The sequence below is a fragment of the Eutrigla gurnardus genome (genome assembly GCF_963514095.1).
Source record: "Eutrigla gurnardus genome assembly, chromosome: 10".
NCBI lineage: Eukaryota > Metazoa > Chordata > Actinopteri > Perciformes > Triglidae > Eutrigla > Eutrigla gurnardus.
In genome coordinates this window covers 16,264,585-16,291,434 of record NC_139924.1, presented here as the reverse complement: position 1 = coordinate 16,291,434, position 26,850 = coordinate 16,264,585, and the positions used below count along the sequence as shown (strand labels likewise).

Below are 26,850 nucleotides of genomic sequence, written 5' to 3'. Positions count from 1 at the left end.
AAATCAGATTTTAGAGACCTACAAAAATCAATATCAGTCTAAGTGTATATATTCAGAATATTTCCACTGCTTTACCTTTCCGCTAGACAGCCCTTCCCAACGGGGAACTGAAGCTGTTATAACCATCTAAGCTCTACTTAAAGTCACCAGAATCCATTGACAAAAACAGCCATTTTACCTTGCAGAAGACAGGAGTGGCTGCTATACTGGCTGTGTGTGTATGTGTGTGTGTGTATGAATCCTCCCTTATAACAACACCACTCATGTATGGCTTTATTGACCAGATTCAGCATGGTTAAAGGTGCACCGAGTCGCCATAGCAACACCGTGAGTTCTATAAGCAAAGAGAGGAGACCTCAGTGCTTCAGTGTGTGTGTTTTGCTGATCAACACCTGAAACCAAAAGAGGTTTTATTATTCTGTCATGTTCTCTCTTGAGGAACAATAGATCACTTGCTGTCTGTCACTTTTGAAAACTTTGTATTCATCCATTGATCACAGAGCCAGTTGTTCAATTCTAAAAGTTCTCCACTTCACACTCTGATCGGTCTAATACCAGAGGAAGCATTCAGATCCATCCGTTACTTCAGTGATACCACACAAGTAAAAGGATGCAGTTATTATCACCCTAATGTAGTAAGTATCAACAGTGAAAGTATTAATAGTAGTAATTAATAGTAATAGTCAAATGTTCCCTGTGTTATATGATTTTGTGGATTAATATACTGGTGCATTTGTGTTTGTTGCATTAACCTGCTATAGATTTTTTTTATTCTTATTTTATTTATTCTTATTTTTATTTTTATGTTATTATTATCAGAAGGAAAGAGGTGGGAGGGCGCCGCGGTGACGTAAGCAACAGGTGAGTTGGAGCCCCTCGCGGAAGCCTCGTGCCTGCAGCTCCCCCCAACCCCTCCTCTCTCGGCCGGAGCGCGTGCTCGTACTGTACATCCCCGCGTCCTCACACAGGCAGCACAACACGGAGCTCGAGAGGCTGCACTGCTGCACGAGACTGTTACCGCAGCACGCACGGCTCGCGCGTCAGAGCGGCGGATTGAGAGGGAGCGCGAGCGAACGCAGGGTCGAGCGGCAAACAAACATCCGCCAGGTAAGAAAACGATGTATTACATGACGATTCCTAAGTGTGCGTTTGAACGACCTTTACGTAATAATTATAGCGTCGGATGGACTGAAAGACTTCCGTCATTATTAGACACGAGCGACGTATCAGTGTCGCGGAGCCACTTCAGGTTAAAGCCAGCTGTTTGACGACAATACACAATTGTTTTCTTCTTTCCCTCTCACGCGTTTCTTCTCTTCTCTCTTGGTACATTTGGTCGTTTCGTCAAAAATTGTCAACATCAGACGTCATTGTGTCTTTAGAGAGCAGGAGTAACATGTTTTGATATGAAGTACAATTTAAAATTTAATTTAATGTTTACACCACATCTAAATTAAAATTTCCAACGGATCTGTAATTTTATTCCATCATAGCCAACGTGCATGATAACAGTTATTTATTTTTATTATATATGAAGACAAGAAGGATGCCATTCTCTTGAAAATATCCTTTTTTGAGTTGTAATTATTCACCCCAACACTCCACCATCATATTCATCAGCAATAAATGTAAATGCACTACATATTTGGGGGCATAGGCAGCAGTAGGCTACTGGCTGAGCTCGCCAGTGGAGCACGCTCACATTCACAAATGTAGAATAGAGAAGCTCTGATTACTGCACACATAGATGGAGAGTGACTTCTTCATTCAGGTAGACATTACTTCACTATTTATTTACATTGCAAATAGTTGTTTTCTGTTACATTAATGCTCTTGAATCTCATATAGACAACCTTTAACACATTCTGTAGTAGGCAATGGGTACCAACCAATCAGAGGCAGAGAAGGACAGATTTGCGGATGGGCAAAAAAAAAATCAATCAAACTACCAGCAGGCTGTGGAACTGCCAAAGATTTAGTTTGGTGTGCAGATGAAAGGGCACTTCAGTATTTAGAAGAGAAGAAAAAAATGCCTAAGGTTGTCTTCCCCTGCTGAAGAGCTGCAACTTGGGATTTGTATTATAGTGGTCTTTGTTTTTATCTCTTGATATAGTTGCTGGCAACGCATGTTTTTACCTAAACTACTGGGAAGTGTTATGTCTGATGTAACAAATTAGTCAATATTCAATCAGAAAACATGCATTTCTTTAAAAGGTTTTCTCACACTCCACTGCATTTCTTGAGCGGGTCGTTGATTTTGTGACGTTGTTGTGGTCGACGGCGGACATCCTGTGGTTGACTGACCGGTGAGTCACGTTTCAGCCCGCCTTATTGTTATCCCATTGATCAGTGCAGATCGATGCTCGTCCACACACTGACTCTCTGGCGTTAACTCAACCACGATTGTTAGCAGTCACGTGGTCAGGACGTCAGATGTTCATTCATCCCCAAGGTCAGTTCACAGAGTTACTGCTCTGTGAGGAGGAATGCATGTGAATGACGAAGTACGACAGGAACATTCATACTGTATGTACACATTAAGACGGCAGCTTGTTTACTCACAGTCTTAAGAGTCAATAATCACATTGACATCTTCAGCTTGTCCTCTAAAATCCAGGTTTGGAGGCAGACATTTCTCCTGCTGCCTTGCTGTTTGTTGACATGTGACAACCCATAATAAAGATGTGATAATTGATCAGAAAAGGGTAGAAACGTAGAGAGGATAAGACAGCAATCCTTTATGTTACATACACTCAGGATAGTAAGGAAAGTGACACGTGTAGTCGTATTACTATTCCAATATGGCATTTAACACAACACTGAGAACATGCCAGTCAAACAGGACTCCTCCACATTTATTTAGCTTTAATACTCAATAATAAAATATGATATATTATCATAGATAAAGTCATTAATATTAGCTCCACATCATCAACAACCATTGTTTATTCACAGGAAACTGACCTGCCCTGAAACCACATGATCTACATCTCCATAATCTCCTTAATGATTATTTTTTCTTCAATATTACTTTAAAGTATTTTTTGATGCTGATACTTTTATCCTTTTACTTATTTAAATCATTGAATAACAGAGTATTTCTACAATGCAGTGTTGCTTCTTAAGTGAATTATCCTTGTTCTTCTTCTACCACTGCACTCTGAAATATTTCTAAAATGATTAGTCTTGGATTTGTAACTAAGTCTGGCTCGTAATCCTCTTAAATCCTACAACTCTCAGGGTGTTGTGTGCCCCGTAGTGTTCAGTGCCTGGTTTTATGTTACCATTCATATTTGTATCCATTAAAGAAATGAAATGAATTAATGGGATTGTATTGTATAGTTTCAAAGGCAGCGACACACACACACAGACATCCTCCCGTTTGGGAGGCGAACACCTGGAGCAGACGCCATCATGGTATCATGTACTCTCACACAGACAACGTCATGATGCAGCTCTGCAGCTCTGCATCACAGCTTCCTGACTGACACGAAAGCTCTTCACAACTCGTCAAAGAAGCTAGTGTTCCCTTTGTGCTGAGCCTCTCTGTGTCGCGGTGACGTCAGTGTTGCTCCGTCCTTTAAGGTTACAGCTCAGCAGACAGCAGGTGTGCAGCGATGCTGACTTTTCCTCATTTTTAAAGAAACAATTGGCAATAAAAAGCAGCAGAAATGCAGATTTTTTTTATCTTAAACTATCAATCGTATATATGAATGTACAATTTCTGTCAATGATATGCCTGAGCAATTAAGCATGAATCATTTGACATTGTTCTAAAATCTGTCTCGTCTTTTTGGTTTTACCACTCGAGCTGATAAAGAGTGATAAATGTGTGTGATGATCGCGCAGATTAATCGATAGGTCTACACAATGTGAGAAATAGTAAACAATCCCAAAGTCCAGTGGTATAAAACAGAGCATTATTTACATTTGAGGGTCTGAAAACAACTGCCACAGCAACTCCTGCCACTTTGCATGAATATTATTTGAGTGGGTTGACCAAATCCATGAGGATTATTTTTTAATTTTACATTTTGTGCTGTGACCACAAATGAGGAAAGTCTGCAGCGCAGCAGCTTGAATTGATTATTTCGCCTCAAGGCACCACCAACTTCCCACCTGACTGCAGAATCCAATCAACCATCTGACCTTTCAGTTAATGACAGGCCTAAAAACATTTGTGTTTTTATCAAGACTGTAGTTTTTCTAAGGGAGAATTAGTACAACAAATATTAATACTGCACAAATTCCAGGTCGATTTTGATACAGTAGAAATGAAAAGCTCTCAGAATCATAATACCCATGTGCATTGTTATGAAAGGGTGCTTTCTAAGTCTACTTTTAATTTTCTGCACAAGTTAATTAAACCGGCTTTATTAATGTGAATGAATATTCCCACAGGCTGGAACAATCCCAGTCTAGCAGTAAAAAGTGATTAAATCCTCCTAATATGGGTTATTTCCTTCTCACGGAGGCTGTTTTAGTGGCGGTGCTCATGACAACATGTAACAGGCTGTTTAATGAATAAATCAAAATGTTTGCTTATCATTTATCTTCCACGAGTCAATAATATTAATGCTGATTCACACTTCTTCATAGCGTGGGCTCTGCTGTCTGTATGTGAATTACATAACAAAACTAAGCAGACACTTTGTTCTCTCTTTATATTATAATATTTATCTCTTTATATTATTATAATCGTTACACTGTTTATAAATTATTAGACTCTTTATTTGCTCTATATTATTATAATGTTTATACTCTATAAATTAATAGAATTTTATACTCTCTTTATATATTATAAGTGTCTTTATACTCTCTTTATATTATTAGAATTGTTATACTCTCTTTATAAATGATTAGATCGTTTTCTCTCTACTACTCTAGTCTTCATGAGCACATGGCTGGTTGGTGTTGTTAGCTATGGTGTGGTATGTTCGGACATTGAGCTAACAGCAGAGAGCTGATTGGTCGGGATACAGAGGGCTGCATTGTTTAACGCGTACTGTCTCCCTTGCTCTCTATCCTTCTCTCCATTCATTCAATATCTACATTTTTATCGATCTACACTGCTTAAATAAGGGAACACTTAAATCACAGGTCAGATTTTGATAAATGATTTATTCAAGTTGTAAAATCTTTACTGATGTACATTTTAGAATATGTTAAGAACCAAACGATGTAACCACCGTCAATGGAATGTAAAAGCCATCAACCCACTGAGGTCTGGATTCAATTTGTGTAAATTTCATCACAGCAACTCATGCTGTGACTCAGTAGTGTGTTTGGCCCATGGCCCAGGGCATCATTGAATACGGACAATAACAGCAGTCAGGGTACCATTGGCTATGACACGGAGGTCTGTGGGACCCTCCAAGTATGTGCCTTCCCAGACCATCACTGACCCAACACCAAACCGGTCCTGCTGGATGATGTTAGAGGATCATGTTCTCCACGGAGTCTTTCACCCAGGTTACACTGCTCTGATGTAAATCTGAAATTGGCTATATATTTAATTGAATCTCTTTTACATCTGCCCTGAAATTAAGGTTAGAGTCTAGAATGACCCCTTGCTACACTAATTACAGTCATGAAGAAATCAGCCCTAGCTTTCCTCAGCCCCATTATCACCTTATTTCTTAATATTTGTCATCTTTAATTGGATTTATCCAATGTATTTCCATTAAGATTATCGTTTACAAATATATTTAACATGGTTTGACATATTTCCTTCTCGGCACCGACCTGCTACACAATCATATCCTAACGCTCAAGGGGGATCATTAACGCTTAATCTAATCTTATGTGCATAATCACATCCTGAAACAACAGTCGTGGAGCTCCACAGGAGCAGCAGAGAATAGGAGCCTGGTTTAATGGGCAACTCCACAAAGTCTCTGTGGATTCAAACCAGTAACAAGCGGCTCCCGTCACTGTTGAAGGAAAACCTCGTTTGCAAACGGAGGTTGTTGAAGTGCCAGTTAGCTAATGAACCGCATCGTGTTTATCAGACATTCTCAGCCAGACCGCTGCCAAGTGTTGTTATTTTTCCCTTCTTGTCCTGAGATAACTTTAGTGGGAGTGAGGCTGAGGCAATCACAGTAGAAACAGTATTTTTTATCAAATTAATAACATACAAACACACGTTACTGAAGACACACAGTGTCATTGTCAGGTACTGTCATTTATTCCACATGGGCCAATGAAATAGACACACACACACACAGCATAATGTGTCTGGCACCCTTAATAACTAACCTGGAATAGAACTGAAATATACAGTGTTTTCATTTTTTTATTAATTAATATCTACCTGTATTGTGACACATTTACGCTCTTCTTACTTTGATTTAGAGAAATGTGGATTGGTTTGTTTATTTCAAACAGAGCTACAATGTTTTGTGCTGTCATGCCCTCACCAGCTGCCAGCTTGCATTATACAGCATGCTGCCGGTGTTCATATTGTGTCCCGTACCTGGGATCAGTGCTAAAACATATTTCAATGAACACCTCCACAACGGTGTTAAAAGAAAGAGAACTCAACATTCTAGGCGCAGGCTCTACTGCAGACCAACTGCAATGGACTGTACAGGTGTAATAAAGTCTTTGGATTTCTTTGAAAAGAAAAGAAAACATGTAGACATGATGCTGTGAGACTAGGATTAAGATTGTAAAGATTACATAATCTGACCTTGCATTAGGCTCTCGGCTCCCTGGTTGCAATAAGAGAACAGTTCATGTAAATATAAAAGTAATAATAATAATAGATTTGTACTATATAAATATAAATACTATATAAATGCTAGATATTAGATAATAAATATATAAGACAATAAGCGTTCTGAGGTGGTGTCGATTTTTTTTTTTTTTGATTTCCCTTAGTGTTCTGAAAATGATGAACTAGAATATGCAAATAGTATTATCCAGTATTTATTTCATTCTGTCCCTTGTTGTGGACGATGACCTTATCTTGTATTCATATTGTGTTCTATTATATTATATAACAATTCTGCATGATGTTAAAGACCAGAGTGTGGAGCTTGCGTTCACTTGAAAATAAGATCCTGTTTCAAAAGCAATTTAGATTTGTCCTTTCAGTGAAGAGTTAAAATGATTCATATGATTGAAAAAATACATTTTGATTGACTATAAAAATAATTTCCTATTGACTTTCTGCTGACTGACTAAATAAGGGTCCGCACACTTGATGCTTGTTGTTTAAATGTGACTTTGACTTGGCTCACTGACTAAGACAAATGTAGAATAAAGCTACTAGCTAGTGAAATATTGGACTGAGAAGCAAAACCCTCTTTGTGCTGGTGGGTGGGGGTGCACAGTACAGGCGGTCTGAATATCAACACTCACCCTTTAATCCCTCCTTATAACACATGAAGTAAAGCCTTATGGGCTCCAGAAGTGTTTTAAGGGCGGCATGATGACAACCATGTTGCTTTGTTTGATGTTTGTGCATAAGAAGTATGATGGTTTTCAGGTGTGTGTGTCTGTGGATGTGAGCTTGTTTCGAGGTGCACACAGAAAGAGGCTTCCCTCCTCTCCATCTGTCGGTTTCCCTGACGATGTCACGTACCAGAGGACATCCTGGGATCAGAGCAGCTCTGCCTCCGTGTCTAACGCTGCCTCCTGCCTGCGTCATGTCGCTCCCTTGGTGCCGCAGTGGTTCAGAGCTTACAGCTGCTGGCTCACAACTTCAAGGACCGGATGGGGCTCTTCTGTTTCTTGTGCTGCGTGCTGTAGTGGTTTCTAGGCAGGGTTCCCCTTAGCTTTGGGATTGTGCACCAGCACCGTATTGTGGCTCCACCTGCCACTGCGATGATACTCAACGTTGACTGCTTTCTGTTCTACGGCGACATGCTGGAGGCCGAACCATGGAGACGTAGCTGTGCCTGCTAGCAGGAGGAGATTGTGTACAGTACATGTTGTTTTCTTGCCGTCTTGTTGTTGCGTCATGAGTTAGGAAAATGAAATATCTGAGCTTTGAAACATGGTTAGGTAATCCATCACAATGTACGCTTGTGTTCATCCTGTCTAAAGTGATTTTTGTCATTTCTTTTGTCAAGATTTGACCGAGACTATCAACATACCGTTTGCATGCTTGTGTATGACCTTTTGTGTAAATAAACTGTTTTAGCTATAACCACGGGATGTTTTACCATGTCCTTTATAAATACACACATGTATAATAATAGACAAGTGTGTTGACACCTGATCGTAGCTGACTTGGCTCACTCTCTCACAGAGAGTTGGCTGAATGAAGTGCTGTCCAGTCATGTCAAGCTGTTAACGTCCTGGCTGGCTTCCAGAGAGAAAGAGAAACACTGACAGATGGCTCGAAGATGGGAGATAGACTGAGGCTGAGAATGACGGGGTAAAAAGACCCAAAATAAAGATAGAGGAACATTAGTGTATGAAATTGCCACCTTCTCTTGTCTTCAAACTTCCTCTGCCTAATTGAAGAAATAGCCTTTTACTTTCCCCATCAGCTCAGAGTCCTGAAAGTGTGTCACCGCTCCCCTGTTCCATCCTGACTCGCCGCTGACCCACTTTGGGTCCAGACTCATACTTTTTAAAGCAGTGAAAATGAAGATTTTCATTACTATTGACAGGAAAAAGAGAAACACTCATCTGTCAGAAGTGGTGGTGCTGGTCGTGGCTCGAGAGACACTTAGTGGTAAAACACATAAAGCTTGTGTTGTATAAGCCCCTTATGAAACTGACTGCAGTGTGAAGGGACGTTTATTATTGTTATTATTATTACCTGGAACAACGGACAGAAATAACTGTCTGACATCACTTTCAGGGCTAAAATCCATACATTCAGAAGTTAATTTCAGCTATTTTATAACATTATGTAAAGGCTACGTAATTGTTGTATATCAGTGTGAGGAGGTGAGCATTAACAGATGTGGTGGTGGACCAAGGCCACGTATCTGCTTTAGGTTTAGAAAATAATGATCTCATGGGATGGGATGATCCCATTGAGAGAGGACCCAAATGTTTTGAATTCTGAAGATTATTTGATTCTGATTCAGATTGAGGAGATGTCAAACAAGCAAGTGAAATGTTGTATTCAGCATGTTGCATTTTATAATCCGTGGTTGTTTTAAAACCTTCAGGAGCCACACGTCTTATATTATCATATTTGAGTTGATTACATAAATAATAATACCTTGTTTTGAGGCATTTGTCCAGGTCTGGCAGCGATCTTCCAAGCACTCTATTGGATGATCACTACAAATACTTCATACATGTCGGACCCCAAAGGTAGCTGCCGGCTCACTTTGCCAGAAAGAGCAACTTGGACAAAGTTGCCGATATCAAAACGTGTAAAAAGTATGAGTGGCAACATTTTAGAACTGCTTGTTAAGAAAACATGGCTGCCTTCCTCGATAGGGAAGGTCTAAATACGCAGAATTACTCAAAGGAATCGATCGAGTAGACTTTTATATTCTGTGTATAGCTTCCTTCACACAGTACAATAGAGGAAGCTTGTTTGCAGCTAAAACACAATTACAGATACACACAGTTATCAACCCTTTGACTTGAATAAGAGTCCTGTGCATCATGAATGAGAATAGAAATAAAAGAGGTGACATCTTGTTAACAGTCAACCCAGACAGTCCCTTTCTATCAAGTCATGACTGAATAATACATTGAAACTTCATCGGTTTGTTTCTTCTTTTGTTTTTCTTTTGTCTCTTGTTAAACCTGAAATCCTTCCGTATGACCTTTCCACTCTCAATCTGCTTTTATCAACATTTCCTCTCTCACCTGCTTCTTTTCCTAGTTATTCCTCCCGTTTTCATTCGTCTCTTTCACAGTCATAGATTAGATGTCTGATAGCTGACATCGTTTCCCACTATCGCCTTTTAACTTAAATGTCAGTATGCGTTTAGCATTTTCGTTTTCTCTCGTTCTGCGTTTTTCTCTCTGCATCTCATTTGACCTCCTGCTGCTGTATGCTCACTCTAAAATAATTGATTCGGGTTGTGTGTGCAAGGAAAGACTCCGTGTCTTACTCTGCAGAACATGTGTGTTTTAGTGCAGAACAGCGTTTATGACTCCTGATGGTAATGTCTCACTCAGTCTCCCTTTATTACTCCATCTGGCTCTTTCTTTTTTTTATTACCCCACACATCCCTTCATCCTTCTCACAGCAGTAATAACAGATCTGATGTCATAGTAACCATGGCAGCCGTGTGATGACTCACCTGGTTGAATCTGTCTGCTCGTCGACGTCAGTCACAGACTTAAAACTAAACAGGATTAAAGTGAATAGTACAGGATACATTAGATACACTTAATTTGAATTACATAGTTAAGAAATTACGAAAAACTTAATTGTATATCCCATAATGACAGAACATTGGGCCTCATTCACCAAGTGTTCTTAGGAAGAAATTTGTTCTTAAACCCCACTTACACAAGTTTCACAAAGATTCTGGCATCCACCAATGTTTTCTTATGTGGGATTTTGGATTTTATGTGGGTAAGAACAGACCTTACGAACATTTAAGTGCATTTACGCACATTTAAGTGCAGACGAGTGTGCAAAATAATTGCTTATTGCGTTTTCTCTCTACAGTTGCATAATACTGGATTGAAATTCCAATCAGCGGTATGCGTGTACTCGCTCCAGAGCGCACAATCGGCATCTTGAAAAGACGCTGGATGTGTTTGGAGAAAGCAGGTGGCGCTCTGCTTTACAAACCGCAGAAGGTCTCTATAAATACAACGGCTGAAAATGGTTTTATTCTTGCAAAAACATTACAGCCTATAGATATGTATGATATGTATGAAAACTGTACAAATTCTCAACAAAAATGAGAATAAAATAATAAAAACCATTGAAAAACATCTTGGTTTTTGTAAAAAGAAAAGAAAAAAAAGGGACTGTGATCAGAACCCGAGTGGGGTTCTGTTATTGGACTTCTGTGCTGGTCACGGTTTGTCCATAACGAACACCATGTTCAAACATATGGGTGTCCATCAGTGCACATGGCACCAGGACACCCTAGGCCGGAGGTCAATGATCGACTTCGTGGTTGTGTCATCTGACCTCCGGCCGTATGTTTTGGACACTCGGGTGAAGAGAGGGGCGGAGCTGTCAACTGATCACCACCTGGTGGTGAGTTGGATCCGCTGGCAGGGGAGGAAGCTGGACAGACTTGGCAGACCTAAACGCGTTGTGAGGGTCTGCTGGGAACGTCTGGTGGAACCCTCTGTCAGGGAGGTCTTCAACTCCCACCTCCGGGAGAGCTTTGACCAGATCCCGAGGGAAGCTGGGGACGTTGAGTCTGAATGGACCTTGTTCTCTGCTTCCATTGTTGACGCGGCTGTTCGAAGCTGTGGCCGTAAGGTCTCCGGTGCCTGTCGTGGCGGCAATCCCCGAACCCGGTGGTGGACACCGGAAGTAAGGGATGCTGTCAAGCTGAAGAAGGAGTCCTACCGAGCCTGGTTGGCTCGGGGGACTCCCGAGGCAGCTGACGGGTACCGGCAGGCCAAGCGTGCTGCAGCACGGACGGTCGCTGAAGCAAAGGTTCGGGTCTGGGAAGAGTTCGGGGAGGCCATGGAGGAGGACTATCGGTCAGCCTCGAGGAAATTCTGGCAAAACATCTGGCGCCTTAGGAAGGGGAAGCAGCCCTCCACCAACACTGTTTACGGTGGAGGTGGGGAGCTGCTGACTTCGACTGGGGATATCGTCGGGCGGTGGAAGGAATACTTCGAGGATCTCCTCAACCCCACTGTCACGTCTCCCATTGGGGAAGCAGAGGCTGGAGACTCAGAGGCTCATCCACCCATTACCCGGGCTGAAGTCACCGAGGTAGTTAAGAAGCTCCCCGGTGGCAAGGCACCGGGGGTGGATGAGATCCGCCCTGAGTACCTCAAGTCTCTGGATGTTGTGGGGCTGTCTTGGTTGACACGTCTCTGCAACATCGCGTGGCGGTCGGGGACAGTGCCTCTGGACTGGCAGACCGGGGTGGTGGTCCCTCTATTCAAAAAGGGAGACCGGAGGGTGTGTTCCAACTATCGGGGGATCACACTTCTCAGCCTCCCCGGGAAAGTCTATTCCAGGGTGCTGGAGAGGAGAATTCGGCCGATAGTCGAACCTCGGATTCAGGAGGAACAATGCGGTTTTCGTCCTGGCCGTGGAACACTGGACCAGCTCTATACCCTCCGCAGGGTGCTCGAGGGTTCATGGGAGTTTGCCCAACCAGTCCACATGTGTTTTGTGGACTTGGAGAAGGCATTCGACTGTGTCCCTCGTGGCATTCTGTGGGAGGTACTTCGGGAGTACGGGGTCGGGGGCCCTCTGCTAAGGGCTGTTCGGTCCCTGTATGACCGGGGCAGGAGCTTGGTTCGCATTGCCGGCAGTAAGTCAGACCTGTTCCAGGTGCATGTTGGACTCCGGCAGGGCTGCCCTTTGTCACCGGTCCTGTTCATTATTTTTATGGACAGGATTTCTAGGCGCAGCCGTGGGCCGGAGGGGATCTGGTTCGGGAGCCACTGGATTTCATCCCTGCTTTTTGCGGACGATGTGGTCTTGTTGGCTCCTTCGAGCCAGGACCTCCAGCATGTCCTGGGGCGGTTTGCAGCCGAGTGTGAAGCAGCCGGGATGAGGATTAGCACCTCCAAATCTGAGGCCATGGTTCTCGACCGGAAAAAGGTGGCTTGCTCCCTCCAGGTCGGGGGGGAGTTCCTGCCTCAAGTGGAGGAGTTTAAGTATCTTGGGGTCTTGTTCACGAGTGGCTGCAGTAATGCGGTCGCTGTATCGGTCCGTCGTGGTAAAGAGAGAGCTGAGCCGAAAGGCGAAGCTCTCGGTTTACCGGTCAATCTACGTTCCTACCCTCACCTATGGTCATGAACTTTGGGTCATGACCGAAAGAATAAGATCCCGGATACAAGCGGCCGAAATGAGCTTCCTCCGGTGGCGGGGCGCTCCCTTAGAGATAGGGTGAGGAGCTCCGTCACACGGGGGGAGCTCGGAGTAGAGCCGCTGCTCCTCCACATCGAGAGGAGCCAGTTGAGGTGGCTCGGGCATCTGCATCGGATGCCCCCTGGACGCTTCCCTCGGGAGGTGTTCCAGGCATGCCCCACCGGGAGGAGACCCCGAGGAAGACCCAGGACACGCTGGAGTGACTATGTCACCCGGCTGGCCTGGGAACGTCTTGGGGTCCTCCCGGAGGAGCTGGGGGAAGTGTCTGGGGAGAGGGAAGTCTGGGCGTCCCTGCTCAGGCAGCTGCCCCCGCGACCCGGTCCCGGATAAGCGGAGGAAAATGGATGGATGGATGGATGGATGGATATGTATGATATCTTGTTTTAGTGTTATTTTATATCCACAGTTTGTTTGCTGTTCACTTCCTGTCTTTAGCTTTTCGCATTCTTTACTTCCGTCTCAACTTTTCCTCTGTGTGCCAGTTCTATGTTTGCACACGGCCACTGCTTCATGCCCCTTACATGGGCATTTGCGGGGCGTTTACATATGCTAATTAGTTAGAACTGGCACAAGCTTTCAATTTACGAAGAAGTGGGAATCATCAAGATAAGAACACAGATGCGAACATGAACATGAATTCGGTGAAGGTTTTTCTTCTGAACCTTCTTAATAACAATTTTAAGTAAAACAGATATCTACACCAATTAAAGACTCACATAAAGTTACATTAAAACACAAACATTTCCACAAATACATCAGAGCCAGTTGTTTAAATTGGATATTTCACAGGAGGACAGATTTTCTGTCAGAGCGAGGCCAGGCCTCGCTCTGAAGTGGCTGCTTGATGGAAGCAGCTGAAAGGACTGGTGAAGGCTAATGATGAAGTCAGCCTTTCTTTTAATTGCATCACTCTAGCGGTCTGAGAGATGGTATGAGGGGTGCCGGTGATTTCGGCTGCATGCTTGATGATTCCTGAGAGGTTTTCTCCAGCTTTTCTCACACACACACACGGTTCACGATAAGTTAAATAACATCACTGTTACCACTAATCTGCTTCTCTGTTTGGAAACCACACAACTTTTTATCTTATGACCGAACCAGTTCACAGTCCAGACTATTAATGATGGAGAGTGTGTTAAGCCGATAAGCTGGCGTCCTTGTTCTGAACTCAGACACACAGTAAGCAGATTTAGGGCAGCTCCCTGGGCCTGTACCACATCAGGGTCCTCTCTTTTATATATTCACACCTCCACCAAAGAGTTCATGTTTTCAGTTCGGTTTGCTTGTTTGTCAGCAGGATTATAGAAAACTCCTGGTCCACTTTCATGTAACTTGGGCCGATGAAGAACCCATTACCCTCCAGAGTGGATCAGAATCACAGATACACTCATTATTATTTCACTTTCACTTACATTGCAGGTAGGGGTTTGGCCTTGAAGGAGAGCTGAGCTCTTCCAGTGTCCTTCTAGTGTTAAATAGAATATATTTTATTGGAATATCTCTATTCATTATTCGTTGTATTTGTTGAGAAATGAGTGAAATCTTTTCACAGCTTAGTGGCATATTGAGATAGCCAAGTTGGTTTGTACATGATACAAACCGACTGTTGGTCCTTGACGGGCTGTTACACTGATTGATTGGCTGATTGATTGGCTGATTGATTGTCTGATTGATTGACCTGCTCCAATGATGATTGCTGTGTGGCTCAGGGGAACAGTGGATGTAGTGCTGTTGCCTTTTCTCAACACACTGCTGATGTTGTTGTTTGTGTTGAGCTGTTAAAGGGACATCCTGAGGAAAACAACATTTTTTGGGGGAAATATTAATGCATTATAATAAATATATTTTTTTGTGACAGAAATGAATGCTATAACATCTCAGTTTAAGCCTGAAAATATCAGTGTCATCAAAAAACATCAACATTTTACGTTTTCATTATCAATTAATCCGGTAGTTATTTTCTCAGTAAGACGATTATTTATTTGGTGTATAAAATATCAAATAATAGTAAAAAAATCCTAAACCATGTGCATTTCAGTTTACAATTAAAGCTTAGCATTTTTTTAAATGAAAATACCTTTGTCATAACTGTCACCACATATTGACTGTAGTAGATGAGACAAAAATCAGGCTGGGAATGATGAAGATTGTGAGGGACTCTAACGCAGCTGTCAGTCACTGCTGGTGAAGCTGATGAACTCAGATCAAACTGTCAAACTTTCCAGTGCTGAGCGTAGTATGAATTCAAATTGTATTACTGCATTGTTTCTCACCTTTAATTAGGAACATATTTAAGTGTAAAATCTAAAATAAGAACGTCTGCTGCAGACTGTGGGCGGCTTTGGCTCGACTGTTGGGTCACAAGCTTTCAGCTCTGATTGTTGTTGGGTTTTATTTTGGGACACAGTGGAGTCTTGCTAATTAGGGAGCATTAAAAGGTTTTACAGATGATCCGTCTCGTATACTATTGTCGACTCCAGATATAGTGACAGTTTGATGAAATATAACAAAAGTTATTTCGATGAAAGTTACCAACAGCAACTTTAAATATGTATATCAAGTATTAAAATAAATAACTGAAATGATGAATACATTGTTACAACATAATTGTTGCTGATTTTATGAGGACATGGTGTGTGTGTGTGTGTGTGTGTGTGTGTGTGTGTGTGTGTGTGTGTGTGTGTGTGTGTGTGTGTGTGTGTGTGTCATAAATCACCTGAGACACATGTTATGTAGGATCACACAACTTGTACTCACAATTATACCAGATATAGGTCAATATGTATTTCTGGGTTAGTTTAAGCAGGTCACAGTAGTAAAACCAGGGCTGGCTACACACACACACACACACACACACACGTGCTGCTGAGCTTTCCTATAAATACACTTTAAATTGATTGAAACGTTCTTCTCTCCCTCTAGGTGAAGCTGGCCAACAGTCCTGCATTTTGTTCCCTCCATCTTCTCTTCTGTCCCTCCTTCCTCCTCCTCCTTCTTCCTCCTCCTCCTCCCTCCCTCTCGCTCTCTCTCTTGCTCTCTCTCTCTCTCTGTCTCTCTCTCTCTCTCTCTGTCTGTCTGATCTGTGATGCCGGGCTGTGGGTGAGTGTTTGCCAGTGACCAGACTGAAGCTGGGGAAGCTAAAGGTGGTGCGGCGGCAGCTGCTGCAAAGGTACAGAGCAACATGACACTTTATGCCTTAATGTGATTGAGACGGGCGGATGGTCATCAGGTTTTATATGCGGTCACACTGCACTTATATTAGTCACTGTTCGTTAGAATGGACTGCAATTTGTAGTAATGTGTGGAATGACCGTCCCTAAAAAAACAGTCGTTATGTTCCTTATTGGGGTGTCAGCCTGGCGGAGAGTTTACAGTGGTGCTTTGGAGCTACTGCCTTCTATGAGGTCATTCTGCCTCAGAGCTCAGTGTATCTTATCAGGGTATTTTATCAACCCGGGAACTACATCCAAAAATGTATGGTTTTGTCAAATGTCTTTTTTTATAATACGCAACATTAAGTTATAGATGTTACATATTTTATGTGTTTTCAATAATGTGGGAATGTCTGAATGCTCTAATCAAGTAACTGATAAATACTATTTCCTAATTGACTGTATCAGGTATGAACACCAGCCGTTTGTCTCCTGTCTGGCCGGCCTCTATGGTTGCCAATGGAGACGATACCAAAGAGCCCGGGTGCAGCCAGGAGAGTGCTGCTGCAGCAAGGTAAACACACACACACACACACACACACACACACACACACACACACGGCACCGTCTTTAAGCAGTGAGTTGAGTTTGGTTGTTTTGCTGAATGTGCAGAGTATTGATTCCCCAGACGGTTTCCATCCGTCCACTCTGCTGACTCCAACAGTCAGTTACTGCTTTTCTCTGAAAAAATATCAGCACATATTTATGCTGTCAGCTTGTATCAAAATATATCGCTACCACATGCACTCTGTAATATGATCAACCTCCTCTGTGTCTACTTTGCGTAGCATCAGCGAGTTCAATTACGACTAGAAATCTACTAAAAACTATCTGTGCGTGTGTTACAGGTGGAGTGTGGCAGTTTTGGCCTCCTGATCCTCACCTTCTTCCTGAGTTTTTTATTCCTCTATTTCTGGAGTGAAGCTCAGAATGACTACATTGACTTTGACTGGTGGGTAACACTTATTTGGGTTGATTGTAGTATTATTTGTAGGGCTTTTTTAATCATCGTGATGGGGATAACCTCATTTATCCCAAGGGAAATCGCTTTGCAGTTGTTGCAAAAACAGTGGGAAAAGAATAAGATAATGTTGATGATAATGGTGCAAAAATACAAAAAGACGAGATAACACCTAAGGTCCAAATAAGGTGTAAACTAAAATATATTTACAAAATAAACAATGCCAAAATCAGGTAACAGTGTACATCATAAAATATTGTGGAGTTGCATATAGATAGAAAGATGTGTGTATACATTCTCAGCATCAAACCTGAGGTAATAGTTTAGGAGTGCAAGATTAATGCAGAATTAATCATTATAATGTCAATGATGTGGTCAGGTTGAGTTTTGTGGGACTTAAAGGGATGAGTGAATGGAGTGATGCAGGAATGTCAGCCCTTCTGCCTTTCTGCTTCCCTCGAGTCATAGTCGATGGGTTTTTTAAAGTGTGATTTTGTTCAGATGCCTGAAATGAGGTCTGTGGTGAACACAAGCTCATTGGCTTTCTGTCAAGGGAACCACGTTGGCCTACAAACACCTGTCATCCCGGCAGCACTCTATTGCTCATCCTAATAATGAATGCATGAAAGGAACAACCCATCATTCAAACTTGATTCACAACAGCTGTTGTTCTTTTGCCTCTTCAGGTTTAACTTTGGGACTCTGGGCTTCTGGTTCCCCTGGTCTCTGGTACTGCTGGTTGTTGCTGCTGCTCTCTTCACATACATCGCCCTACTATTGGTACGAACACTGGTGTGATTTCAATCCGTCCAGATGAAGCATTTCTGTTTCTGTTCTAACCAGAGATTAACAATAGTGTTACTTTATTTATTTTTTCCTCACTAAACCAGAGGACTTGAAACAATGTGTTTAGGCACCAGTACTTTGTTTGGACAAAGATCCCTCTCAGTATGAAAATAGGAATTGTGAACTCTCAAATTAATTTAAATAGTTAAAAGTGCTTTGTCAATTCACTTTCTGCTTTAAATAAAGAAGCAAATTATTTGTAGGAGACGTGAAGTAGCTTCATGCAACCGTTTTTAATGAATATCTAAACATTATTCAGGTGCTGGCAGTGTGTCTTCTCACTGAGGGTCAGAGGCTGTACCTGCACTGGAGCCACAAGGTAAGAATAATAATCATGTTGATAATAATAATAATCTCTATAAATAAGCACATTCTCACAGGCTGTCATGTGTTTTTATCAGACTGGCATCGTGGTGGCGTTGGTGTTCTCCGTCACAGCCACGGCCATCTTATCTGACCTCTGGAGCAAAGAGTGGAATACTCTCCTTCTCTCCCTGCAGGTTAGTCAAGCAGATGGGAAAGAACTTTATTAACTCATCAATCTTGACACACCAACCAATCACAGCAGAGAATTTCAGATGTTGTTGTGTTTATACTTAAACTATAATTTGTGCGTTATGTTTTTGACATTCTCAATCCCTTGTCTTTCTGTCCATCATTCTCTTCCTCGTTCCATCCCCAGGTGACAGCACCTTTCCTCCATGTGGCTGCCGTCTCACTCATGGCTATTATCTCCTGGCCAATAGCTTTGCACTTCTTCCGCATGAACAAGAAAGGTAAGCAAGCTGTTTCTCTGAGGAAGAGAGGTGGGTTTTTTGGCTCTCGAAATGTCCGGTTGCAGCATTTGTAGATATATCTAGTATATTTAATCTACATTAGAACATGTAGTTGAGTCGGGCTGCTCCCTCTGAATCGATTAGTAGATTAATGGGGCGATTAAATCAACTAATCAATTAGTCGACAAAATCGTTTGTGAGTGTTGTTCAACTAAGATTTTTTTTGGTCAAGGACAGGAAAACTGCTCTTAGTTGTGATATCCTGAAACAAGGTGAATAAGTGTTGCAATGTGCAGCAACTGCAAATATGTATGGAAACGAAACAGGGACCAGTATTCATATCCTATTTTCCATTTTTAGAGTATGTATTGTGACATAAAGTAGCTTTTAAAACCATCACTGTGTAATTTTCATTCTTTGTAAATTCTTGATTTTTGGGAACATTAAATAGAAAGAGAGACAGGAGAATAGAAATCCAATCCAAGCACAACCAACAGCAGTAACTGGAGGGAAGAAAGGACTAAAGGACCTTGTTGAGCTGACGTTGTCTGATTGCTGGTCAGGGAAGGGTTTCAGCTTTAAAAACTACAGTTGTGGCACCAGGCTGGCCGCTCGCTGGGAATAATGCTATTCTGAAGTGTAACAAAGCACTCAGCAGTGTGACACACACCTGCATGGATTATACAGCTGTAGACCTCCCTGTCATCCTTCTTTCAGTCTCTCCACTTCCTCCTAACAGAAAATCAATGTCTCATTTCCTACTCGCTCTCTTCTCTTTGTCTCTGATACTTTCTGTCTTTTTTCCATTCATTTTGGGTTTTTTTCCCCACACGTCTTCATCATTCTGACCTCCTTCCTTCTATCTGACAGTTTTTCTGCTGCCGACTGTCTTTTCCTCTCCACTGAATTGGCTTGGACCTGTATGTCTCTCTGCGTCCCTCCCCTCTCTTTGGTCTCCATGGGTACCGTCCACTGGTTGCCATGCGATTCAGCAGGCTAGAGTGATGCTGAGTCATGTCGGGGGTCTCTCCTGGCAGGAGATAAGGGAGAGAGAGATTTGCCAAAGCACAGTAATATAGCTCAACTCTGTTCTGCTGTATTGACATGAACGCCCAGCCAAGTCTGGATGGGACACTGGCTTAAGCTGGAAGTAGACCTTTTAAAGGGATAGTTCGGCTGCTGGATCCTAATGAAGTGGGGTTGTATGAGGTACTAAGGAGTATATTGTTTTTCTTCCATGCTGGTACTCCTGTCTCTGACTAATGCTGGGCTCCCGCTACAGGATTTAAAATCCTAACAGACTTTAAATCTAAATCGAGAGAGTAAAAAATACATAACCGTAACAGGGTTAAATCATCCCCATTCATCTTAACTATCTACTGTAGGTAATACACTTACTATGGATAAGTACCTCATCTATCAACCCAACTACCAACACATTCTCTCATGTTTTTGGCTAAAAATGGACCCAAAATGACTTAAAATGATATTAAACCATTTTACATTGTATCAATATTAAATAATATTGCCCATTTATGTATGTTACAATGACATTCTGCAACTGTCATGCATTAGCAGCAGCATATTTTACGTTTTTAACACTGTGATTTTGATATCCATGATTTTTCCCATGTTGATATGTTTGATAATGTTACATAAAAATAGTTGATGTATAGGGTTATTTTTTAACGTGGGGAAAACAAATCTGTGTTTTAAAAGACGGTGAGAACCAGATACATTTTCAGTGTAGTCAATGTCCATCCCAGTATCTCTGTGTTGTGTTCTTCAGTGCATCAGGTGGCCGTCCTGGGTCTCTACCTGTCCGTGCTGTTCTCTCTCTACCTGGTTCCTCTGGGAATGTACTCGCCCTGCATTAAAGAGGCAGGAACGCTGGGACCCGCCCCGACACTCATCGGACACAGAGGAGCTCCGATGGTGAGAATGAACCCATCCCTGACTGGACCTGTATTAATCCTGTTTTACTGACCATCATGTCTCTGGGTTATGGTATTTATTATTTCTGTTTCGTGTCTGTAGCTCGCTCCAGAGAATACTGTGATGTCGTTTGAGAAGGGAGTGGAATCTGGAGGAGAAGGACTGGAGACTGATGTCACCATCAGGTATTAATTGTACAGATCAGATGCTAGGTGCTAGGTGATTACCGTCAAGCTAATCCAGTTAGCCGCTGGCCCTCCCATTAGCCCGCGGCTGCTGGTTTAGCACACTATGTTACAGTCTGAAAACGGGGGGATTAGCCACCTAGCATTCCTCAGTGTGAGCGGGTTAGCTTAATGCCATCCTGCTGGAGTCCCTGGAGACACTGCTTCTTCCTGCATGTGTGTTTGTGGTCTGCGTGGTAGATACTTCCTGTGTACTTCATCTCTGAGTGCTGCCCTTTCCTCATCTGTCACAAGTGTTTTTAATATATCCACCTCTGTCTGTAGTTATGATGGCGTCCCCTTCCTGATGCACGACGCCACCCTGAAGAGAACCACCGATGTTGCTGAGGTTTTCCCAAATCGAACCCACCTCGATGCCTCCATGTTCACCTGGGCCGAGCTGCAGCAGCTGAACGCAGGCGACTGGTTCTTTTCGGTGAGGCTCGTAGTTTAAGATGATGTTTTTGTCCTCTACGAGTTCCCAGTATGACTAAGCGTCTTCTCTTCAACATCACCCTGCTACAATCATACTGTTCAGAGGGATCCATTTTGGACTGTGTCGTCCCTGTCTGAGGCAGACTACTTCCTGGCCCAGAACCAGTCCGTCCCCTCACTGGCCCAGTTTCTGGATTTGGCATCCCGTAGTGGCAGACTAGTGCTGTTTGACCTGCGCAGGCCACCGTACGGACATCCCTATAGCCAGTCATACATCAACACCACTCTGCAGGTGGTGCAGGCCCACATCAACTCCTCACAGGTAACTGTGGGTGGATGTTGGTGAAACGCTTCCACATTCGGATAAAAGCGTACAAAGAATTGTGTTATATTCCTCTGTTATTTACCCGTGTGTGTGTGTGTGTGTGTGTGTGTGTGTGTGTGTGTGTGTGTGTGTGTGTGTGTGTGTGTGTGTGTGTGTGTGTGTGTGTGTTTGTGTAGGTGCTGTGGCTGCCTTCTGAGGACAGGGATTTGATCCGGGCTGTTGATCCAGATCTGCAACAGACCTCTGGAGAAAAAGCTTCGATTCAGGAACTGACAGACGGCCACATCTCCAGACTGAACCTGCACTACAGCACCATGTCACAACAACAGTTCAGGTAAGGACACGAGCATTTAGACAAACAAGCACTATCATGGATAAAAAAAATAAATCATTTAAGGCATTTAAGCAAAACACAGCTATTGACAGATTTAAACCTAAAAAATACCCAGATGGGATTGAAATGATTTCCACCCAAATGATGTGACCTTGCACACAAGTTACAATGTGTCTCCACTGATCAACACATTGCACAGAAAAGGTTTTCTCACGCAGAAATGAGACAATACATATGCGCTAGACAAATACATGAAGTAATACCTTACACAAAAGGTACAAAAGGTACTTCTTAAACACTCTGTTTATCCTTTTTTGTATAAACGACACTCCCCAAATGATTGTTGGTGTGAAATAAGGACACATGGATGTTCATGGCAGTTGATAAATAAATACATAAGAAACATATTTTGCAGTTACAAGAGGCTGGTGAGTGGGAGGTACAGAACTTGTACAGAACCAGCAGCTGTGGGAGAACAATCTGGAAAGAACAAGGCTAGAGAGTTGGTTGAGTGACTCACACATAGACAGTTTTTCAGATACTGACCAGTATTTAATGTGGATTGGCCACGACATAATCAATCCATATTAAATACTGTTTCTTTGTCAATGTCATGGTGTTACTCAATGTTTTTACTATCAGTTACAAGGTGCCATCGCCCAGTCTGCCTTTTATTACCTTACATAAAAACGAATCACTATAAGTTCCACACAGTGAAGTTTATAGCTTTCAAATATGGATAAAAGAAAACACTATCAAGCAGCTACTCAGTGTCATAGTTAAAGTGTTATTATCAGATCATAATTTAGAAAGAAAATTAGATTACATGTTAACTAAGTGTATGGAATGTTTTCGCTTCATTGTGAAGTCGGCAGGGTAAAAGATGTTTGTAGTACTTCAGCTTTATGAGTACCGGTCCAATATAAATAAACACAATTCTACGTATGCTTTTATACAAATGTGGAAATTAATGAGTTTTACATCTCTCCTCTCTCTCTACAGTAAGTACCAGTCTGTGAACATCAGCATCAACCTGTATGTGATCAACCAGCCGTGGCTCTACACTCTGGCCTGGTGTGCTGGAGCTCAATCTGTCACCACCAACTCTGTCCACATCCTGTCCAAAATCAGCAGGCCGCTCTTCCTCATGGTGATTGGACTCTTTTGGCCCCACATTTTTCTAACTGATAAGAAGATAATTTAAATGTACATGTTCTGTTATGTATTATTCTTACTTTTCCTGCTGTTTTAGGTTTCTCCCCTGGTATCATTTGGTATCGAGATATTTAGGCAGGTTGTAATCTTAAAGTTAGGACTGTCTGTTTCTCCATGAGGACTAATAACATTACAGTACACGTATATTTTAGACATCTTAAATCTCCTCAGCAGGTATCGTGGGTGTTTTTAGTCTGTGACCTTTTGGTTGCATAAACATCCTGCGTAACTTCAAATGACTTTGATTCGGTATTTAAAGTGGTCAAGTCTTAAATCCAATCATTTCTGGACACTGAATTTAATAATGATATTCATGTTCACACTGTTTCAGCGAATGTAATCAACCCTCTCTCTTCTCCGTCCTTCTCTCCAGACTCCAGAGGAATATAGTTTGATGTGGGTTCTGACTGATGCTGTGTCGGCCTTTCTCATCGTTGCAGTTTTCATATTCCACTGGTGTGTAGACACACACACACACATGAGAACACACACTTTTTGTGTTTGGTTAACACGGTGAGTTTCTTCCTGTCAGCCAGATGAGGCTCTTCACCACAAAGGGCTGGATATTCTTTTTCATGGCCTCCTCTGTGGAGTTATTTTTACTTTATGTGTTATCATCGCATCCCCTCTTTCATCATCTGACACTCTCCTCTCCCTTTAATACTTGGGCTTTAATCCCCCCCCCCCCCCCCCCCCCCCCACCACACACACACACACACGCACACACACACACACGTCCTCATGCATGCTCAGCGTTAGCATCAAAGCGGTTACAGTGGTACATGTGGTGGTCTCAAAGCACTTTGGTAAACACAGAAACACACCTGGTTATTCTCTGATCTCTCTTTGGTGTGTGTGTGTGTGTGTGTGTGTGTGTGTGTGTGTGTGTGTGTGTGTGTGTGTGTGTATGTGTGTCTGTGTGTGTGTGTGTGTGTGTCTGTGTGTCTGTGTGTCACAGGTGGAGAGAGAGAGGCTTGCCCTTCTGGTCCGGTAGCCGTCAGACTCACGAGAACGGCCCGTACAGCAAGTTCAGGACGGGTATGTATGTCTTTCCACGCTGTTTTGTTGTAAAGATATTCGTGTAATTTACTGTCATTTGGTGTTCTCACTGATGAGGTCAGAGATTAGGTCTTAGATGTCTCTTCTTACTGCAAAAGTCATATTAACCATTAATAATTAGACAATCCATGAACATGGGGGAAAAAATGGGAAATGCTCTTTTTTGTGGACTTTCTGGGAGTTAGATGAGAACATCATTATCAATGTCATCTCTGTTGATCAGTACAGAGTACAGGGGTTATAGCTAGTTTTCCTTAAAAGAGAAAAAATAACCTCTTCAACAGGTTTGAAGTCTCAATAACGTATTATATGTATATATGTATCTAGCTTACTAACCACCAACACACCTCAACATCTTAGAGTCACATCTAAGAGTTTTATTCAGAGGAGCTGAAAACGTAATAAATGCTGCTAGCGTTGATTTATGATCTTGATCTTATACAAACAGATCCCTTAGCTAAACCTCACCCTCTGCACTGAACACACGGAGATGTGATTGATATTAATCTTGGCAAACGATCATATTTCCCAAAATGTCAGAGACATTATTATATGATGCTGTCTTTGCATGCAGTGATCTCCTACTGTGTGTTGTTTTATGTGTGTGTCAGACTCTTCGGAGGTCATCTGTGTTCGTTGGAGCCCTCTCCACTCTGACCCCCCCGTTGGAGCCCTCATCTCCCTACCCTTGGTCTTCAACCCATGACACCCCTGCATGTTGGCCCTGCATGCCTGCCCCGCATGTCGGCCCTGCATGTCGGCCCTTCAGGAACCTTGTATGAATCCTGAACCCTGCTTGAGCTGTACAACCTAATATGTTTCCTGTAGAAAACTAGCACGAAACCTTGATGAAGCACATGTGTGTGACCTAAACAACTGTGGGGATTAAGCTTCACAAGGCGACCCACAGCAAAACACTTGTACATAAACAGGCGTCACAAACTCCAAATATTGTGACGACCACAAATGACGTCCACTTGAGAACGACAGTCTATGCAGCCTGGAAATAAGTGGTTAATGCAGTGTATCTGTCTTTGCATCATTCACCACCCCCTCATGTGTCTCTCCTCCATCCTGGCCTCTATATAACCACAATGATCCGTGGCACATCAAAGTATGAACTCTAAACTGTATGACCTTTGACCCCACCCACCTTGCAGAGCTGAGTGATGTGTGGTCCATTTCCAGCGTCAATGTGCGGCCTGACCTACAGAGCACGCCCAGTTCACCCAGTAACCCTCACCTGCCCACCATCGCAGAGGAGTGAGAGAGAGCGAGGAGAAAGAGAGAGAAGAGAGAGAGATTTGCCAATAACATTAAATATTCATGAGTATATAAGCAACAATCAAATAGGATTAAAACGTTCTTGGTTGTTAATTATTAAGAGTTTAACACTGAAAAACTAGAAGTGATATGATTGGATTTGACCGACTGCTGGCAACGTATAGTTTGCTTAATTTACAACTGTCATCACCATTCTGATTCAAAGTTAGTTAAATTTGTGACGACAACTAAGAAAACCTCTGAGAAATACAGAAATATCCAGAGCTGTGGCAGGAAACTGCATTAAGAAGCTGGTTGACAAAGTGTGTTTATATGAAAGAGGAAAGATAACGGTCTTCAAATATGACACCGACATTACAGCCGTTTTATTTAGCTGATGCTTTTATCCAAAGCTATAAGTGCATTCATTCATATGGGAACCCCAAACATAGTCAAAAATCAGAACAAAGACCCAGAACAGAAGAGATAAACATGTTTAGGTAAAGTGAGAAACAGCAGACTCCCTCCTCCTCTCTCGGTCTGTGGGCCGAACTGAACTCCTGGACCAAACCTCATCCTCCAGGGGCGGAGCAAAGAGACTCTGGACACGGGCCCCGGAGCACCAGTGGCCATTTCTATATAATCATCTCATAGATGCCATTAAAAAGCCTGGGCAGTGAGGACAGTTGAACACTCGCCCAGAGGCTGACATGCTTGAGAAAACCATTCAACCCCACCAGCTGAACTCAACAACGCAAGAAGCTGAACCTCCCAAAAGAAAGAAGAAACCAATGAATATATACTGCTGTAGTAAAACATGAGTCGCTTTCACTCTTTCCGTCTCGTGCTCCTCGTTGATAAAAACCAGAACGGCATAGAGCTGGAGCGGGAGTCAATAATACAATGGACTCTATGGACTAGGAGATGCACTTTTTCATGTTTAGCTGCAGATATCAGGTGCATTAGAGCAAACCTTAAACCATGTCTTAATCTGTAATCTCTGTCTGTGAGTTGTTGGATGCGGTGTATGAACTATACACAGTTGGACTGACGGAATGAATGTAAACCCGAAGCTTGAGAAGGTATTGTTAATTACTATTTATGTTTTGTACTACAGTGAATGTATTATCAAGCAGGGCCATGGTTCTCAAAAGCATATGAGAAACGTTTTGGCTGGGAGTCATCCCAGTGTGGAAAAACAGGTTTGTGCCAAAATGTATCAGCTGCTCTAAATAAGATAAAGATGCTTTTGAGAAACCAGACCTTGTTCCTCTTTTTATCAGGCGTTGAACACCATCTGCTTTCCCCCT

At 42.5% G+C, this 26,850-nt stretch overlaps 1 protein-coding gene across 1 annotated transcript; it reads left to right on the top strand.

Moving 5' to 3' along the window:
* Nucleotides 1-291: 291 nt before the first annotated feature.
* On the top strand, nt 292-26,850 carry LOC311020456 (glycerophosphodiester phosphodiesterase domain-containing protein 5-like; the record flags this gene model as incomplete). The annotated part of the gene is made up of 18 exons (XM_084020486.1): nt 292-327; nt 969-1,107; nt 16,070-16,124; nt 16,576-16,681; nt 17,016-17,119; nt 17,815-17,908; nt 18,234-18,293; nt 18,376-18,474; nt 18,657-18,750; nt 20,540-20,685; nt 20,788-20,870; nt 21,195-21,345; nt 21,448-21,666; nt 21,846-22,003; nt 23,006-23,153; nt 23,592-23,674; nt 24,177-24,256; nt 25,438-26,850. The coding sequence occupies 18 exons, from the start codon at nt 292-294 to the stop codon at nt 25,542-25,544; spliced, it is 1,962 nt and encodes a 653-aa protein (XP_083876612.1). The 3' UTR covers nt 25,545-26,850.